The sequence below is a fragment of the Heterocephalus glaber genome, unplaced genomic scaffold (assembly GCF_053883595.1).
Source record: "Heterocephalus glaber isolate CG9 unplaced genomic scaffold, H.glaber_assembly_v1.0 deba00000331, whole genome shotgun sequence".
NCBI classification, from domain to species: Eukaryota; Metazoa; Chordata; class Mammalia; order Rodentia; family Bathyergidae; genus Heterocephalus; species Heterocephalus glaber.
Genome location: NW_028258142.1, coordinates 3,616,151 through 3,636,745, shown reverse-complemented (window position 1 = coordinate 3,636,745; position 20,595 = coordinate 3,616,151). Strand labels below are relative to the sequence as shown.

Here is a 20,595-nt window from a genome sequence, read left to right as displayed (position 1 = left end):
CTAGTTATAATGAATAAATGTAATAAGACTTTTCAAAATTTCATTTATAATTTTTTGTATTTTAGAAATCATTTTGTTTTCATGAATTTTACTTTAGCTGAGAATAATTTTAAACTTGATCAAAAGTTGAATAATACTTATAGTTGGGAAAGACAAAATCTTTTCCATTTGATTACGAGGTCCCTAGCGTCATATATACTATTTCTTTATCTTAACTATTTTAAAGTTCCCTTTTATAGCATGAAAACTTAACATTTACCAATTTTTTGCATTTGCCTTATTTTTAACTTGATATTAGGTTCATGAAATACTTAATGAACTTCATTCTTTCTCTCCATGTTCTTTGAGTTGCTCATAGAGTCATTTGACCACATCTGCTTTGATTCTCATTGATTGTTAGTTGGATGCATCTCTTGCCTGTGATTTGCATCCTCTTGGCTGTGCAGTTAACCCTCTTGTCTTGGAGGCCATGAATTGTGTTCTCATGGACTGTTAAGGCTTTTTTCAAGATGAAATCATGCGTGATAACTTTGGTGATCATGGACGTTGTGGATTTTATAACTGACTGTATACCACCTGCTGTGGCAGAGCATATACAGCTCTTCATAGGTGTAACATGCTGTCTGTCCTCCGTGGAAGGACTCTGCAGGACCTTGTTGTGTTTGTGACAGTTCCTGGGCTGGGTTGGACTATTCTGCTTTTCTTGTCACTCCAGGCTCAATTCGTGAGGAGAATGGAGTGCGGTGGCATGTGTGCCCCTACTGCACCAAAGAATTCCGGAAACCCAGTGATCTTGTGCGCCATATCCGTATCCACACCCATGAGAAGCCTTTCAAGTGTCCACAGTGTTTCCGGGCCTTTGCTGTGAAGAGCACGCTGACAGCTCACATCAAAACCCACACTGGTATCAAGGCCTTCAAGTGCCAGTACTGTATGAAGAGCTTTTCCACCTCAGGGAGCCTCAAGGTACACATCCGCCTGCACACAGGTATGCATGGACCCTCAGAGGAGGATGATGATACACAGCACCTGTAGTAGAGGTGGCATTTTTCTTTCTTCTGAGTGGTATTTATTGATTTGCAGCCTTGATTCCCATGGAGCTAATGTTATAAGAAGGGAAGCATCCGAAATGTAGCATATATAATGGCAGATGGTAAAGAGATTGCTTATGGAAGATCCACTTTAGTTTTAGACTGGCCAAGCCTTTCTAAGGAAGAACCTGGTAATCTACAATCCCAGAGAGCCTGAAGCTATTAGCCAGAGAATGGCCAGAGGCTCTGGCTAGGGCTCATCAGGCCTAGACCTTTAGCATGGAGGAAGGCCTGGATACCTACTGTGCTTTCCAGAATCATTTCTTGTCACTGTTAGAGCATGAAGTTTTTTATATATGGGCTCTACATCTTTTGAAATACAGTTTTATTGAGGTATAATTCACATATCATAACATTCACAAGGTGGACAGTTTAGAATTGTGCAACTCTCACCATGATCTAATTGGAACCTTTTTATCATCCTTCAAAAGCTCTATACTTCCTAGCAGTGTTGCCTCATAGACCTGAGGGCTTCCACTGGACTGACTGCGGCTGAGTGTTTGAAGAAGCTAAAATTAGTTGATTTTGTTATATTTTCTTCATTGGAATCTACATTTTCATTTACTATTACGTTTTTAAAAGGAGGGCAGACATTTCTTTCAGAAATGGACACAGGAGTAGAGAATGATAGCAGTACGTTACTACTATCATCATTATTATTTACTCAGTGGAAGCTACCTCTCAGAGCTGATTTATGAGACACCAAGTGCTGTTGAAGCACCAGTGTCTATAGTCCCAGCCACAGCTGGGGGATGGGTGTTGTCATTCCATTGCACAGGTTAGAACTTAAGAGAGAGAACATTTTAGAATTCTTATGTTGGAATATACATGTTTTATAACTTTAAGACTTTGTCCTGAATACAGTAAATTGTTTTATTTTACTTAAAATGCTCTTGTTACATACTCTAACATGCATAATATACACTGTATACAAACAAGGGAAAATATAATCCTTTTATAATCTATGAAACTATAAGCATGAAATAAAAAATTGAATATTCAAATCAATATTGGGAATACTAACACTTTATGTTTGCATTTGTTGTTGAGCTACAATTCCTTGAAATGATTCTGAAATGTAGTTTTATTTTCATTAGGAGTTAGGCCTTTTGCTTGTCCTCACTGTGACAAAAAATTTCGAACCTCAGGCCATAGGAAGACTCACATTGCTTCCCATTTTAAACACACGGAATTACGGAAGATGAGGCACCAGCGCAAACCTGCAAAAGTTCGTGTTGGGAAGACTAATGTTCCAGTCCCCGACATTCCTTTGCAAGAACCAATTCTCATAACTGACTTAGGTAAGATGGACTCTAGGGTATCTTTACAACTCACTGAATACACTTTCCTTTGGCACTTGCAAAGGATGTATGCATATTGTGGTGTGTGTAGGTATATAATGTAAGGCATGGTAATAATGAAGTTTTGTTAAACATTGCTTTGTTTGTGGACCATTTGTTTTTCAATCAAGATTAAAATCCTATACCACTGCTCAAACTGTGGTTTTGGTTCAGAGAAATAGTGTGAAAGTAAAGATAGAAGTCATCATTAAAGAAGTGTTTCTGAGTCAGTGGGACCATCCAGGTGACAAGGATTTTTTATGTGGAATGCACAGTGAACTTACTGTTTTTACCTCTGAATTCTCATGTGGTCTGAGACAGAGTACCATTTGGACTGTAATCTTTTCCTTGAAAAGAAAATCCTGTTTTTAAGTTCTTTTTGGGCTCAATTATATTGTAATGAAGCCATCTATGATTTTGTTAACTAAGAGAACACTCTTTACACTTACTTACACTCTTTATCTTCAGAAAAATGATGTTTGTGTAATTAGTAGAACAAAATTTAAGGAACCTGTTTTAACCTGTTTGAGCAGCTGTAACAAAAGTAGCTTAAATTGGGTAGTTTATAAATAGTAGAAAATTTATTTCTCATAGTTCTAGAGATTGAGAAGTAAAGATCAAGCTACTGGCAAATTCAGTGTCTGGGGCCCTTTTCTTTACAGATTATACCTTCTGCACATGTCTTCATATGGCAGAAGAAAGGGCTATGCAGCTCTCTAGGGCCTCTTTTATAAGAATACTAGTCTCTAAAAACAAAAGAGAAAAACAATAGCAACACAAAAAGAGTACTAATCCCATTCGTGAGGGTTCTACCCTTGAGACCCGATCACCTCTGGAAGCCCCCTTCCCCGCATTCATCCTGTCATGTGGGGTTTAGATTTTGACATTTGAGTTTTTCTTGCGGGGAGCACAAGCAGTCAGACTATAGCATTCATTAAATTCTGTGTGTGACTTTATATTTTTATGCAGTTTCTGTATTATATAATTTTCCTAGGCAAGATAATCCAGTCTATAAGCAAACGTAATGTCAAACAAAATATAATTTATTATAAAAAAGGTTAAATGGTGTACAGAGATATATTTTAGATTGATATAATAGGCCACCAATAAAATGAACCTTTGTAGGTATTAAGAGCACAACCTCAAAATATGTGAACCAAAACAATTAGGAAAAAAGGAGAAGCATTAAAATTCTCAAATATAGCAAGAGGTCCTTAATTGGAAAGATCAATTTAAATAACACAGTAAAATTGAAGATTTGAGTATACATATCAAAAAGTGTTTTAATAGTTTCAGTGGCTTTTATTTTTAAACTTTAAAACACGCAGTTTTTCAAATATGGATAAAACAGATGCTTACATGCTATGGTATAGAAAAATTTTAGTAAACTCTCAAAAGTGGATGTATAAGGATGTAGTTTTCACAGTTCCATGAAAATAGATTAATAAAAGTAGCCATTCAGAATTTACTTATATAGAACAGAAAGACTCAAAACTGAAATTTTTATATTAGGATTGCAGACAGTATATAAACAGATTGGATAGATCAAAGCTAGCTCAGAAAAATAAAGGCTTTTGAGTATTTAAAAATAAGAATAAAAATAAGTAACATTTAACTCAAAAGGAAGATAAATGAAAAAAAGTAGCAGAAAGGAATTAGTACATGTGAAAGGATTTAAGATAAATTTGAAAATTATATAAGACTTAAAAAAACAAATAGTAAAATAGATGACTTGTCATTACTGAATGAAACAGAAAATGAGAAAACAGTGGGAATGAGAAAGATGCTGTAAGCAGTTAGAAATTTGCAAATCAATAATTTTAAAACATGTGAAATGCTTCTTTTTTCTGGATAAGATACTTACCAGCATTGACTTTAGAAGAAATGGGATATCACAAAACACAAAAGATTGATAAGATAGTGAAAGTTCATCTTCTCCAGTATGCCAGGATCTGATGACTTTATGTATGGGTTCCATCACATTTCCTGGGAAGTATAATTGTTGTGGTGTTTAATTATTTCCTGTAATAGGTCAGAATACTTTATCCTCTAGTTTTAGTGGCTTAAAAAAACAACCAGCACCATTCTCTTCTTTCAGGTTATATATATCTAGGTTTTTCTTTGGGTTTTTTTTGGTTTTGTTTTGTTTTTGGTACCAGGGATTGAACTTGGAACCTTGAACTTGCAAGGCAGGTGCTGGAACCATTGAGCTAAATCCCTGGCCCATCGGGTTATATATCTAATTAAATGCCTGTGGGGTTCTTGTCTTGAAGTTTATAAATCTTTGGTTTTATTATATTAGAATCTTATTCTACAGAGTTTATTCACAATTAAAATGGGACATTTTGCTTATTGGCTTCACAGATACCAGCATTTTAGACCAAATTAGTGGCAGCTGAATTCTTTGGTTGAGCTGAGTATGAAACATGAAGGAAATTTTTAACTATTACACTTAATTTCATTATTACTTATATTTGTGTCTATGCCTTTTGTTATACTCAGCCCCTTGAGGGCTACAGAAGAAACTTGGCTGTGGGATAGATACCGATAAAAACATGGCTAGGGAGGATTTTAGCATAGAAAAGTTTACAATTATAGTGGTACAGTGGTACAGTGGTACCTCAGTTCATGAATGCTTTTGTTTGCAAACAATTGGGGTTGCAAACAGATGTGTTTGGCAAATTTTTTTTTATAAACTCTGCATCAGGTTAGGAACGCAGCTGTGGCCATCTTTCCTGCATGAACACAAACATGGCCATCTTTTCCAGAATTGTGGAACAAATAAATTCATGAACCAATATGCCACTGTATTTAAGTTGATTGGGAGGTGGGATATTCTGGTGTAGTCTAGCTACTTATAGCATAATGTGTTTCACACTAAGACTGTCATTTTAAAAAGTATTAGAATTCATTAAAAATAATGTAATGAATAATCTCTGATCTTTAAGGAAAATAATCAGATGCTGTAGTACCATATATTTAAAAAAACTTTTGAAGATTCATGTATCCTACAAAAAGACAATGAAGGTCACAACTCCATGAGGCCAAACAGAGTTCATCCAAAATATTTCATCTGGCAAGTCAAGAAATTAAAGGGAGAGGGGGAAAAATTAAAAAGAGCCAACAATAGGAAAATAACATGACAATGATAAGTCAATACATGTCAGTAATAACCATCAAAGTTAATGGCCTCAATTCACCCATCAAAAGAAATAGACTGGCAGAATGGGTCAAGAAGCAAAATCCAATATGCTGTATACAAGAAACACACCTAGTTCAAAAAGAAACTCATAGACTGAAAGTAAAAGGATGGAAAACAGTTCTCCATACAACAGGAACCCAGAAAAAAGCAGGAGTAGCTATCTTATGGGCAGACAAAGTAAATTTCAAACCAAAACTAATTAAGAGAGACAAATAAGGTCACTACATCCTTATAAAGGGAACAGTCCAAGAGGAAGAGATGACAATCATAAATATAAATGAACCAAAAACTAATGCCCCCAACTATACAAAACAAATATTAAGGAACACGAAAAACCAAATAAGCACTAACACAATTGTAGTGGGGGAGCTCAATACCCCACTGTCACAAATTGACAGATCATCTTGACAAAAAAATCAAAAACGAAATACTAGAACTGAACCAAGCTTTTGAACAAATGGACTTAATAGATGTCTACAGTGTTGCACCCCACAAAGTCAGAATATACATTCTTTTTGGCTGCACACAGGTCATTCTCCAAAATAGACCACATACTAGTTCATAGAACATGTTTAATAAATGCAAAGGAATTGAAGTTATCCTGTGTATATTATCAGACCAGAGTGCAATTGAACTGGAGATCAATAGCATAAGAAACCACAAGAACTTCACAAACACATAGAAATTGAATAACACTCTCCTGAACAACAAATTGGTCACAGAGGAAATTAAAGAAGAAATTAGACAGTTTTTTTACAATTTAATGATAATGCTAGTACAACATACAGGAATCTGTGGGACACAATGAAAGCAGTTATATGAGGGAAATTCATAGCAGTGAAAACCCACACTAGGAAAACAGAGCAAGCTCAAATAAACAACCTAATGCTGAATCTTAAGCTCCTAGAAAAAGAAGAGCAAGACAAACCCAAAGCTCATACAAGGGAGGAAATTATAAAGATCAGAGCAGAAATCAGTGCAATGGAGACTAAGAGAACAATACAAAACAATCAACAAATCGAAGAAATGGTTTTTTCAAAAGAATAAATAAAATCGATAAACCCTTAGCCTTATCAAAAAAAGGAAAGAAATAGGCTCAAATCCATGCAATTAGAAATGAAAAAGGTAAAGTCACAACAGATCCAGCAGAAATCCAGAGGATCATCAATACCTACTTTGAGAACCTGTACTCTAATAAAATGGAAAACAGAAGAAATGGATAGATTTCTAGGTAATACAAATTACCAAAGTTGAATGAAGAAGATATAAAAAATCTAATCACCCCAATTATAATCAGTAAAATTGAAACGTAATTAAAAATTTATCAACAAAGAAAAGCCCAGATAATGATGGCTTCACTGCTGAATTCAATAAGACATTTAGAGAAGAACTATTGCCACTACTCTTCAAACTTTTTAATGAAATTGAAAGGGAAGCAATACTTCCAAATTCATTCCTGGAAGCAAGTGTTACTTTGATTCCAAAACCAGGGAAAGACCCAACCTAAAAAAGAGAACTACAGGCCAATCTTCCTAATGAACATAGGTGCAAAAATCCTCAATAGGATACTGGCAAACAGAATACAGATGGTCATCAAGAAGATCATAAACCCTGACCAAGTCAGATTTATCCCAGGGATGCAGGGATGTTTCAACATATGTAAATCAATAAATGTAATACTATATTAACAGAGTCAAGGACAAAAACCATATGATCACCTCAATAGATGGCGAAAAATTATTCAGCAAAATTCATCTATTCATGATAAAAACCCTACAGAAAATTGGAATAGATGGTCTTTATTTCAATTTGATAAAGGCTATCTATGAAAAACCAACAGCCAACATCATACTAAATGGTCAAAAACTGAAAACCTTCACTCTAAAATCAGGAACAAGACAAGGATGTCCACTATCACCACTCTTGTTCAATACAGTTTTGGAACTATTAGCCACAGCAGTTAGACAAGAGAAAGAAATAAAAAAAATAAAGATAGGAAAGGAGGAAGTTAAACTGCCATTGTTTGCTGACAATATGATACTCTACATAGAAGACCCGAAAAAGCCTGCCTAAAGTCTTCTATACTTAATTGACAGATTCAGTAGAGTAGCTGGATACAAAGTCAACACTCAAAAATCAGTAGCCTTCTTGTTCACAAATAACAGACTCACTGAGAGAGAAATTAGGGAAACAGTCTCTTTCATAATAGCATCCAAAAAAAGAGAACTATCTAGGAATTAATCTAACAAAGGAAGCAAAAAACCTCTACCTTGAGAACTACAAGACTGAAAAAAGAGATTGAAGAGAATATAAGAAAATGGAAAGACATCCCTTGTTCCTGGGTAGGATGAACCAATATAGTGAAAATGGCCATACTTCCAAAACTGCTATACAGATTCAATGTAATCCCAATTGTGTAATTCACAGAACTAGAGAAAACAATCCAAAAATGTATTTGGAACCAGAAGAGACCTAGAGTAGCTAAAGCAATTCTAGTCAACAGAAACATAGCAGGGGGTATCACAATCCCTAATTTGAAACTATACTACAAAGCTACTGTGATAAAAACAGCATGGTACTGGCAAAGACAGAACTGAGGACCAGTGGAATACATTAGAAGATGCAGAAACAACTCCAGACATACTTAGATACCTCATCGTTGACAAAGGAGCCAACCATCCTCACTGGAGGAAAGATAGCCTCTTTAATAAATGATGTTGGAAAATCTGGATTTCAACTAGCCAAAAATTAAAACTAGACCCCTATTTTTCACCATACACTAAACTAAAATCCAAGTGGATTAAAGATCTTAATATTAAAACAGAAACACTAAACTTGGTGGAAGATAAGTTAAGTAGAACTCTTGAAGACATTGGCATAGGAAAAGACTTTATGAACAAATTCTCAGTAGCACAGGAACTAGCACAAAGAATCAACAACTGGGATCTCATCATTTAAAAAAGCTTCTGCACTGCAAGAGAAACCACCAACAGAGATAAGAGACAACCTACAATGTGGGAAAAAATTTTTACCAGCTGTTCCTCAGACAGAGGTCTACTATCTAGAAAATATAAAGAACTCAAAAAAATCAGACCCCCCAAATATAAAGACCCAATTCAGAAATGGGCCTCTGAAATGAACAGACATTTCTCAGTCAAAGAAATAAAAGCAGCAAATACGCATATGAAAAAATGTTCAGCATCACTGGTTATTTGAGAGATGCAGATGAAAAGAACACTGAGATTCCACCTCACCCCAGAAAGAATGGCTGCTATCAAGAAATCAACCAATAGGGCCCGGGATTTAGCTCAGTGATTCTGCTGCCTGCCTCACAAGTGCAAGGTCCTGAGTTCGATACCTGGTACCAAAAAAAAAAAAGAAAAAAACAAAAACAAAAAACCAAGAAATCAAGCAAAAACAAATGCTGGTGGGGTTGTGGGGAGAAAGGAACCCTTCTTCATTGTTGGTGGGAGTGCAGACTGGTGCAACCACTGTGGAAATCAATGTGGAGATCCCTCAAACAGCTAGGATTAGAAGTCCCATTTGACCCAGCTGTTCCTCTGCTGGGTATCTTCCCAAAAAGAATTAAAAGAATCATACCACAGTGATATTTGCTCACTCATGTTTATAGCAGCACAGTTTGTAAGAGCTAAAGCTTGGAAACAGCTGAATTGCCCATCAGCTGGAGACTGGATAAAGAAGATGTGGGTTTTTTTTTTTAATAAAATGGCATACTATTCAGCCATAAAGAATGAGAAACTAGAGACATTTATTGCTAAGTGGATGCACATTGAGGCCATACTCCTAAGTGAAATAAACAGGACACACGTGTAAATACTGAATAGTTTCTCTGGTGTGAAGAACTGAAAGTGTGAATAAGGATCAAAATGTATAATTGATATTGTGTAATAGGAAGAAATGGTCTTAAGGAGTAGGGGAAGTGGAAGGGGTTGGGGAAAGGAAAGAAGGGAATAGAAAAAATACTAGAAAAGAAAAACATGGAAACAAAGTCTTTGTAAATAGGGAAGGGTGGAGGAGGTGAAGGGAGGGGAGGGGAATGGGAAAAAAATAAGAACCAAGATATCAGGTAAGGTACAAAATCCCAATTATGACTGTAACTGTATGCTTAAAATGTACCAATAAACTCAGTGGAAAAAGAGATCCATGTTGTTTTAGTTACTTTCTCATTGCTTGGACATAAACCCTGATACCCACAAGATAAAGGAAGGAAGGTTTGTTTAGCTCACAGTTTGTAGAGGTTTCAGTCCATAGGTGGCTAGCTCCAAGGCAGGGTGGCATGGCAGAGCGGCATGGCAGAGAAGAAACAGTTCACGGCAGGGCAGGCAGGAAGCAGCAAGGGTGCCTTCCATCTGTCCCTTTATATTCCATCCAGGCTGCAAGTCTGCTGGTTGGTGCCACCCACACCCAGAGCAGGGCTTTCCTCTTCAGTAATCCCATCATCCACAGTCACACCAAGCCAATCAGTGGACTAATCCAGTTATCACACAACCATAGTCCACTATCACATACCCGTGATCCCATTACCTCCACATGAGGCTTTGGGGGGGGGCGCATCTAGATTAAGCCATAACACACGTGAATTTAAAAACAGTTGTTTCACAACTTCTCTATTAATTTTGTAGGTGTAAAAACTGGAGTCTAGGATAAGGTAATAAGTTTGCTTTTGGTCATGCAGCTAGCTGATACTCATGGTGGATAGAAAACCTGGGTCTTCAGATTTCTAGGTCAGGGTTGTACTTCATTGAAGCTCATATGCTTTGGCTTTTGGACTTTTTGCCTATATATAATGAGATCGTTTGGTGGTGGAATTCAAATGTAAACAGAAAATTCATTTATGTTTCATATGCACCGTATACAATACTCTGAAGTTTACTTTATGCAGTATTGTTAGTACATTTGGGTTTTTACTGCAGCCTGTCACAGGAAGTGGAAATAGACATTGGAGAGGCTTGATGTTCAGGACTGGCAAATAACATTTTAATGAGTCAGGGAAGGGAGTTTTCAAAGATTCTGAAATACCTAGCCTGGTGGATTAGAAGAATGCTGTTCCATGTGTGCCAGTGAAAAGGCTGAGAGAAGCAATTTGCTTTAAGGAACAGAATTGAAACAGAACTTGGACTTTTAGGAAAAGGGAAAATAAGAGTATCTTAAGAAGTGTATAGTTATTGCATAGAAGTTTGAGGTGCTGCTAAGGCAGGAGGAAGGGCTGGAAATGGAAATTCCTTTAATAAAATTCTGTGAAAATGCTTGTTTTATTTCAGAACAAAAGAACATGTTAGAATAATTTGTGTTTTGAGTTTATAATACGTCATGTATAATATTCATACTGAGTGAACTGGAGATTTTAAATCCTGACCTAAATTTTGTATATTATTTTGTAAGTTCTAGTCAACAAATTCCTACGTAGAAAGTAAATGTAGAAAGCCATTAAAAATTGGCTCTAGAAACAACTAATTGTGATAGTATACATGTACTCATGTTATAAAGGTAGTATGTTAATTTATAAATATTCCTCCATCGGTATTTAAATAGTTTCTATCATAATTAAAATGGCATTTGGCTACAATACTGGAATTTACAACTCATCAGAAAGCCAGGCGTGGTGGTGCATGCCTGTAATGCGAATACTTGGGAGGCTGAAGCAGGAGGATCACCTCAAGTTTGAGCCTGGCCAACATAGTGAGCTCAAGGGAGGCCTGCACTACAAAGCAAGACTCTGTTTCAAAAACAAACAAACCATACAACTCATCAGAATTTTCATCTTCAGGGCAAAGATGCCTTTTGACATTTATTTTTATTATTAGCGTGTATAGTGACTTTTTCTTGCTTTCCTTTTGGTTTATAGGTCTTATCCAGCCCATTCCAAGAAACCAATTTTTCCAAAATTATTTTAATAATAATCTTGTAAATGAAGCAGATAGACCTTACAAGTGTTTTTACTGTCATCGAGCATATAAAAAATCTTGCCACCTTAAACAACATATCAGGTAAGGCAACATAGGTTGAGAGGCGGAAATTTAGTACAGTTGCAGAGATTTAATGATCTGGTCATGTCTAGAAGTATTTAGGATGTTATTATTAGCTTTTGGTATTTAAAATATCACATTTGACCTCAAAATATTTGTTGGTAATTGGCATTTTTTTTATTCTTTAGTGTGTTTTTTTTTCTTTCTTTCTTTCGTGCACCAGGGATTGAATCCCAGACCTTGCACATGTTAGGTAAGCTTTCTACCACTGAGGTATGCTCCCAGCCCATTTTTGAAAATTTTATTTTGACACAGGGTCCTGGATAAGTTGCCCACACAGGCCTCAAACTTGAGATCCTTTTGCTTCAGTCTCCTAAGTAACTGGGATTATGTAGTGTGTACCACTGGGTGTGGTGACTCACACTCCGGGAGGCTGAGGCACAAGGATTACAAGTTTGAGCCCAGCCTGGGTGAATTGGTGAGATCCTGCCTCAAAACAAAAAATAAAAAGGGCTACGAATATGGCTTAGTGCAAAAGCCCCAGGTTCAATCCCTAGTACAAAAAAGAAAAAAAAAAAAGGGTGTGGGCACCCCTGTGCTCAGCTCTTCAGTGTCTCGACTAAAGTATTTTACTCAGAAATTTGCTGCCGAATTTTACCTCTATTCCAATTATATTTTAGTATTTGCAATTTCCAGGACTATCAAAGAAGTGTTTGGTTGGATTAGAATTTCCTCTAAGTTTTTTAAGTGTATACATCTGAGTTTTAATTCCTGGTGCTTGCATCAGTGAAAAGAAGGTAGACCTTTGATCATGGGGGACAGTGTAACATGGAAAAAGTTTAGAATTTAGAAGACATGAATCCTCATTTCGTATTGTAGCAGCTCTGTGTCTTTGGCAAGTCACTTAGTCACTTGAGTCTCAGGCTTGTCCTTTGCAAAATATAAAGTGTTATGTCTTTGTCGCCTAATTAAAAAATGCGATGATCATGTGAAATATATACAAGAGTATGTTCTAAATATAAAACAGTCTAAAAGTGTAAGAAACTTAATCATTACAACTTTTTTCTTTTTAGATCACATACAGGTGAAAAACCTTTTAAATGTTCTCAGTGTGGAAGAGGCTTTGTTTCTGCAGGTGTGCTCAAAGCACACGTCCGGACGCACACTGGACTGAAGTCTTTCAAGTGTCTAATATGTAATGGAGCCTTCACTACTGGCGGTAGCTTACGGCGACACATGGGCATACATAATGACCTCCGTCCCTATATGTGTCCTTATTGCCAGAAAACATTTAAGACCTCACTAAATTGCAAAAAGCACATGAAAACCCATAGGTAGGCATAATTCTGATGATGACTTTTTATCTTTATAATTCTAAGATAGTGATGGGGAACATTCTTAGGAAATAATTGTCTGATTCCTGTACTGTTTCCAAGTTGGAGTATATGGGCCAAAGGTACTTAACTCCAGTGTCTGGGGCTCTTTTGAGAGCCATTGATAAAAGCATTGACATTTTTAGTTTTAACATAAAACTGAGGCAGTGTATTTTTGGCCAAGTGTTTTTGTTGCAAATTATCTTTTTAAAGCTCATTGTCAATCATTAGATGAAACCCTAGACTATGCCTGCTACAGTCAGGTGGTAAAGATTTAAAAACGAAAATCTTGGTAGACCTTGTGATTTCTGGTCATGTTATTAGTGAATCTCAGGTGTAATGATTCTCTGTTGTTGAGTTAAAGAATATGTTTCAGATATCCCATGAGCCCATCATTCAGTGTAGCCTGCATTTTCACTTGACTGGAGGGCTAGGTCATCTCTACTGGAGGTAATCCAAAAGAGATGCATTCCTGATAAGAGCTTGGGCTTGCTAGATGTGTGACATGCATTTTGCAGTGTCATATAGAGCATGGATAAGACAGCTATATTCTGTATTTGTTTTTTCTTTTCTTTTTTTTTTTTTTTGGTACCTGGGATTGAACTTGGGACCTTGCGCGTGTGAGGCAGGCAGTGGAACCACTGAGCTAAATCCTCGGCCCCATGGCAGCTTCTTTGAAATGAGTTACTAGCCTATTATGAAAGTGTTAAGCTTTCTGCCTTGGAGCATTTACTTTAGGACAGACAGTAGTTTAACATAGATACTACTTCTTCCTCTTCCTCCCCGCCCCCCTTTCCTCCTGTGTTCCCTACTAAACCAGACTTGAAGTGTTGAAATAAATTCACTGTGATAGTTTTTTGTTGTATGTTTGCAGTGTGCCTAATGTTGGGATTACACTTTTTAAGAATCTTATTAGCTGAGTGTGGCAGTACATGGCTGTAATCCCAGCATTCTGGGAGACTAAGGCAGAAGGATTGCAAGTTTGAGCCTAACCTGGACAATTACCATCTTAATGAGACTCTGTCTCAAAGAAAATTTCTTTTTAATTGGCCTTTGAGAGCGGATATTGTATTTCATCCGTGTGTTTGAAATGTTGAGAGTTCCTAAAATATCACACACTTAGAGTAAAAACTTACATACATGGCTGGTAAAATTAATGAAAAACAAAAATCTATAGGCAAGCAAGAAGCAGGAAGAAAACAAGCCTCCACCTGTTAACATGTGAGACACAAGTCGTCAAGGAAGAGCCATAAAGGCAGACAGGGGTGAATCACTGCACAGAATAATTGCAGTAAAGTGTAATGGCATGTTTTCTGATACTACATTTTCCTTGTCATTCATCTGTTGATGGGCATATAGGCCACTTGATAATTTAGCTATTACAAATTATGTTGCTATAAATATGAGGATGCTTGTATCACTACGATATTATGTCTCTAACTCAGGGAGATACTCAGAAGAGGTATAGCTGGGTCAAGTGGAATTTCTATTTTTAGTTTTTTAAAGAATCTACATACTGATTTCCATAGTGGTTGTACTAGATTACATTCCCACCAACAGTGTAAAAAGGTTCCTTTTTCCCATAACCTCGCTAGCATTTAATTTTGAGTTTTGATAATAGCTGTTCTTTTTGGAGTTAAGAGGGAATCTCAGTATTGTTTTGATGTGCATTCTTCTAATGGCCAAAGATGCTGAACATTTTTTCATATACCTGTTGGCCATTTGTACTTCTTTTGAAAAGTGTTAGTTCATTTTCTTTTCTTTCTTTTTTTTTGTTTGGGTTCTTTAAATATTCTAGATATTAGTCCTCTGGGGCGTAGCTGACAAATTGATTTTCCCATTCTGTAGGTTGTCTTTTTGCTTTGTTGAATGTTTCCTTTGCTGTGCAAAAGTTTTTTAATTTGATATAATGCCATTTGTTGATTCTTGGTGTCATGCCTTGTGTAACTGGGCTCTGTTCAGAAAGTCCTTGCCTGTGCCTGTGTCTTCAAGAGTTTTACCTGTTTTATCTTCTAGCAGATTCAGTGTTTCGTTTTTATATGTAGATCTTTGATCCATTTTAATTTGATTTCAATATGGGGTGAGAGATATGGCTCTAGATTCATTCTTCTGCATATGGATAACCAGTTTTCCTAGCACCATTTATTAGTGAGGCTATCTTTTCTCTGGTGTATGTTTTTGGTCCCTTTGTCAAAGAGCAGATGGCTGAATGTGCCTGGCATTGTTTCTGTATCCTCAGTTCTATTCTACTGATCCACATGCTTGTTTTTGTGCCCGTGCCATGCTGTTTTTATCACTGTAGTTTTGTCAAATTGTTTTTTTGGTTTTGGGGGGGTTTTTGGTACCGGAGATCGAACTCAGTCCTTGTGCTTGCAGGGCAGGCAGCAGTGTAGCTTTGTAATATAACTTGAAATTCAAGTTTGTAAGCCTCCCACTTTGCTCTTGTTTCTCAGGATTGCTTTTACTGTTCTGGCTCTCTTCTGGTTCCATTTTAGCATCATTTTTCTAAGTCAGGGAAGAATGCTGTTGGTTTTTCATTGGGATTGCATTAAATATTGCTTTTAATAATATGACTATTTTGAAATCTTGGTTATGCTTTTCTGGGAATGAGATGTCTTTCCATTTTCTGATGTCCTCTTCAATCTTTTTTTTCAGAGTACTGTAGTATTCCTTATAAAGATCTTTCACTTCCTTATTTAGGTTAATTTCTAGGTATTTTTTTCCTTTTTTTTTTTAAAGCTAGTATGAATGGGATTGTCTTCCTCATTTCTTTCTCGATGAGTTTATTGTTTATTGTTGGTGTACAGGAATGCTGTTGATTTTTGTGTGTTTATTTTATATCCTGCTACTTTGCTGAATTTGTTTATTAGTTCTGAGAGTTCTTTGGTAGAGTTTTTTGGGTCTTCTATGTAAAGGATCATGTCATCTGTAAATAAGGATAGTTTGACTTCTTCCTTTCCTATTCAAATATCTTTTAATTTCTTTCTCAGGCCTGATTGCTCTGACTGAAGTTTTGAGTACTATATTGAACAGGAGTGGTGAGAGTGGATATCCTTGACTTGTTTCTGAGGGGCGTTCTAGTTTTAAACATGCGAGATCTTATGTCAGTTTTTTAAACTTTGAAAAATTCTGATGTACGTTGTGTGACTTTTCTCTTTGTGCATTCCTGTCCTGTGGCCTGTGGCTGCACTTCAGGCATGGTTTTCTTCAGAATTATTAGTAGCATTTAGTACTTGCTGGATTGTCATCATGACTTCAAAATATAACAATTTAAGAATAAAAATGTTATTAAATAAATTGCAGTATCTATAGTTGTATCCCAGGCAAGCACTGTTGATAGCATCTAACTTTATGAATTAATGTTGCTTTTTTTAAAGATATGAACTTGCCCAGCAGCTTCAGCAGCACCAGCAAGGTGCTTCAGTTGATGACAGCCCCATGGACCAGCAGAGCATGCAAGTGTCAGCTCCCTTGCCAGTAGAGATTGAGAGCACTGAGCTGCAGCAGACGGCTGAGGCAGTCACAGCAGACCCTGAGGCCATGCTGGACCTGGGGCCACAGCATGTGGTTGGCACAGAGCAGGGAGCACTTGGGCAGCATCTGACAGATCAGCCTTTGGAAGCCGATGAAGGTGATATTTCTGGAGTTTTAACTTATAAAATGATCCTACCATGTTTCTCAGCCTGTCGTACTCATTTTGGTCCCTACTGGGATATCTCCTCTTTGACTTTATGGACTATAGTTTGTGCTGTGTATGTATGACTGTGTGCATGTGTGGTTTTGACATTTTATGTTGCCTGTCCTAGTCTTTAATTAGACTTTTATTCAATTTTATTAGATTTTCGTTTGTTTTAAATATAATCTGACTTCTTATAGCAAATTTTGAAAGTATTAAATAACTTCAGACTTTAGCAAGATCTCCTGTATTTTTTTGGTGTGGGTTCTTCCAGTTCTTTCTAAGCAACTGTTCAGGCATGTTTGTTTATAGTCATCTGTGTGAACATGTTCCCTGTGCTTACCGAAATACGGGCCTTTCCATGCTTGCGTTTTGTAACTTGCTTGCATTCCATAATATATTGAGAGAATGTTTCCTTTTACATGTATGTAATCTATATAATCATTAGTATTTAAGGAGAGTACACTTAGAGTGGAGATTCACCGACAGAAACAGGTCAGCAAACTGTTTCTTCCTGTTTGTGGTGGGATTAGGTGCCTGATCCAAAATATAAAGTAACATGTTCTTTCCTTCATTAATAAAGCTGGGCTGCAAAAACTGTCAACTCAACCATAGCAGTGTGCTTAGAGCTGTAGATGATTTGCATTTTGGCACAGGCTTCTTATCTTACCCAAGTTTGTTAGCAAATAGTTTGCTGACCAAGTTACTGTTTTGTTTTATGAATGTCCCAAAATATATTTTAGTCTATAGGTAGGAATGTACACTTCTTTAATCCCCTATGATACCTGGAACAATATACATCCTAGAAGGTTTTAAATAGTTGCTGAATATATTGCATTTTAGAATACTACTTTATAGAAATCATGTAGATATACTTGTACATATATATGTATGTGTATTATTATCGAATGATTTGTAGCATTCCTATTGTCTTTTTCAAATAAGACATTTGAAAATTCACTAGAGTATACCTTTCAACAGATAAGATGTGAATGTGAAGTATATGTGAAGTAACCTTCTTTTTTTGGTACCGAGGATCAAACTCGGGTCCTTGCGCTTGCAAGGCAGGTAGCGGAACCACTGAGCTAAATCCCTAGCCCAAAGTCATTTTTTTTTTTTTTTGGTAATGGGGATCAAACTCGGGTTCTTGGGCTTGTGAAGCAGGCGACGGAACCACTGAGCTAAATCCCCAGCCCAATGTGAAGTAACTTTCAAGTGTGTAATCTTCCTTTCTCTGCATTCTTATCCATAGATGGGTTTGCAGCCCCTCAGGACCCTCTGCCAGGGCACATAGACCAGTTTGAAGAGCAGGCTCCCCCGCAGCAGTCCTTTGAGCCAGCAGGGCTATCACAAGGTCAGTGTGGATTTCTGAGAGATTTGCAAATGAGCCAACTTGTGCAGGGTTTACTTTTACAACCACCTTAGGTATTCCTCTAAAGGCTATTCTAAAATTTGTAGTTTCATGGGCCAGGCATTTAGCTCAGTGGTTCCGGCTCCTGCCTCGAAAGCGCAAGGTCCTGAGTTTGATCTCCAGTACCAAAAAAATTAAAAAAAAAAAAAAAAGAATTTGTAGTTTCAAACCATGTACCTTTTCCAAGCATTGTGTAGTTTTTAAAATACATTTTGGAGCTGCTGATAAAAACAAATTGATTCTCACTTCCTTTAACTATCTTTTATTTATAAACTGAACTTATTTTTTCTTTTTATGTAATTTTATTATTTTTTATAATACTCCTGTTTCTAACTTATTTCAGGCTTTACAGTGACTGACACATACAATCAACAGACTCAGTTTCCACCTGTACAACAACTGCAAGATTCTAGTACTCTTGAATCCCAAGCCTTATCCACAAGTTTCCACCAGCAGAACTTACTGCAGGTTTCAAGCTCTGACACAATTAACGTAGTGAGTGTCTTCAGAAGGGATATATATGTACCTATCATCATCCAGCAGGTGTTGTCATACCTTTGGCTGTAATTATTTAAAAATCGTTTATTTACAAAGGCATGCCCACTTCTGGAACCACTAAAGTTAGTACATTCTCTCCCTCTGTTTTCTTTTTTTGTTTGTTTTTGTGGGTACCGGGGATCGAACTTGGGTCCGCTGTACTTGGGAGGCAGGCACTGGAACCGCTGAGCTAAATCCCCAGCCCCTAAAGTTAGCACATTCTCTATAAAAACTTTGGTGTGTATCACACAGGACTTTCTTTCACCTTAAAACATCTTAAGAAGGTCAACACTGATGTGCCCTTGCCTTTTTGGCTGAAAGCTAGGAAGTCAATACAGTGTTGTTCAATAAAGCCTGAAGGATGTTATTTTAGGCACTGAATTTAAATATTTTTGTTTGTGGACTCTTAAAATATGTTAGAGGGAAAATAAAATTAATGCTGGAATATTAAAAATAAGTATGTAGGGCTGGGGATTTAGCTCAGTGGTTCTGCCGCCTGTCTCACAAGCGCAAGGTCCCGAGTTCGATCCTGGGTACCAGAAAAAAATAAGTATGTATGTATGTGTTTAGAGGTACTGTGAAATGAACCCAGGGTCTTCACACTGAGCTACAGATCTCCAGCCCATTTTTTCTTTTGGTATACGGATTGAACTCAGGGCCTTGCGCTTCCGAGGCAGGCGGCGGCACGACTGAGCTAAATCCTCAGCCCTCCAGCCCTTTTTAAAAATATTTTTGAGATAGAGTCTCACTAACTTGCTGAGATTGGGTTTGGACTTGAAAGCCTTCTGCCTCAGGGTGCTGGGATTATGTTCGTGTGTTGCTATGCTCAGCTTTAAAGCAAGTATTTAATCACATAATTAAAAAATTCTCTTACTCAAGTTGGAGACATTTAAGTTTTTTATTTTTTTCTGTTCATGAATTTATTTGTAAATAGTTATGAAAATGATTGACCCATCAGTTGATATCTGTCTTTAAAATCTCTTGGTTGCTTTGCCCAGTGGTAGGCCTCAATGTGTCATAGCACTTTCCATAGCTAGAAACCACATAAATGACAGCAGGTACTGAGTCTGGGCATAGAGAACATGCTGCTTAGTAACTTAATAGGGCCATCTGAGTAAAACTATACCAACCCAGTACAAGTGATACAGCAGAATGGGCATTGTCTAATTTGGTCATGAAAGTCAGGTGAACAAATTAGAAATGGGCCCTTGTTTCCAGCAGTGTATGAGGTAGATTTCCACTCTGCAATATCCCCTTTGACTATCCAGGATCCTGAAGCCTCACTTATCTTTTACTCCATGTGAGTAAGGTATACTTTGCATAGTATGTTTTTTGGAGGGGTTGGAAAGCATTGACCAGGCTATGTTTAGTGCTGCAGTGGTACTATGGGTTGTTATCCTTGTGTTGGAGAGAGGGTTAGTATAACTGCTCTTTGTATGTGGTGCTGTTTCAGAGGGCAGAGGGTGGCTTTTCTTTTTCCATCTGTGGCTTTTGTGACAAGAGAGGAGACATAATCTTTTCAGAAGGTAGGATTTTTATTCACTGCCAGTGTGTTAGCTTTCTGTTGCTATGAGAAAATACCTGAGAAAACCAATTTAAGATTTATCGTGGCTCATCATTTCAGTCTTTGGTCGGTTAGATCCATTGCATTTGGGCCTGTGCAGAGGCAGAACATCATGATGGGGAGCATATGTAGAGCAAAGCTGCTCCCCTCATGGTGGCTAGGAAGCAGAGAAAGAGAGACTGGGTTCCAATGTATCCTTCAAGGGCAGCCACCTCACTTCCTTCCACTTGGCCCTACCTCCTAAAGGTTCCACCACTGCCTTGCAATAAATAGCTCCAGGCAACAAAGGCTAGCAACCAAGCTGTTAGCAAATGGGCCTTTGGAGAAGATTTAAGATCCAAACTATACCAGCTAGTAAGAGTAAAGACAAAGAGTAACCTCTGATTAAGATATATTAGAGAATCAACTTTATGG

At 37.1% G+C, this 20,595-nt stretch overlaps 1 protein-coding gene across 13 annotated transcripts in view; it reads left to right on the top strand.

The window, feature by feature from the left end:
* The window catches only part of Znf236 (zinc finger protein 236), a 133,308-nt gene that overhangs the window by 56,501 nt on the left and 56,212 nt on the right, over positions 1-20,595 (top strand). For 11 of the 13 annotated variants that reach the window (XM_087191029.1, XM_087191027.1, XM_087191035.1 and 8 more), the window contains 7 exons: positions 716-988; positions 2,189-2,392; positions 11,500-11,641; positions 12,694-12,954; positions 16,371-16,624; positions 17,922-18,023; positions 18,424-18,575. In XM_087191029.1, coding sequence (XP_087047155.1) covers positions 716-988; positions 2,189-2,392; positions 11,500-11,641; positions 12,694-12,954; positions 16,371-16,624; positions 17,922-18,023; positions 18,424-18,575 — 1,388 coding nt within the window. The remainder of the gene's footprint in view (positions 1-715; positions 989-2,188; positions 2,393-11,499; positions 11,642-12,693; positions 12,955-16,370; positions 16,625-17,921; positions 18,024-18,423; positions 18,576-20,595) is intronic. The other 2 variants (XM_087191043.1, XM_087191040.1) reach the window with 1 other exon arrangement.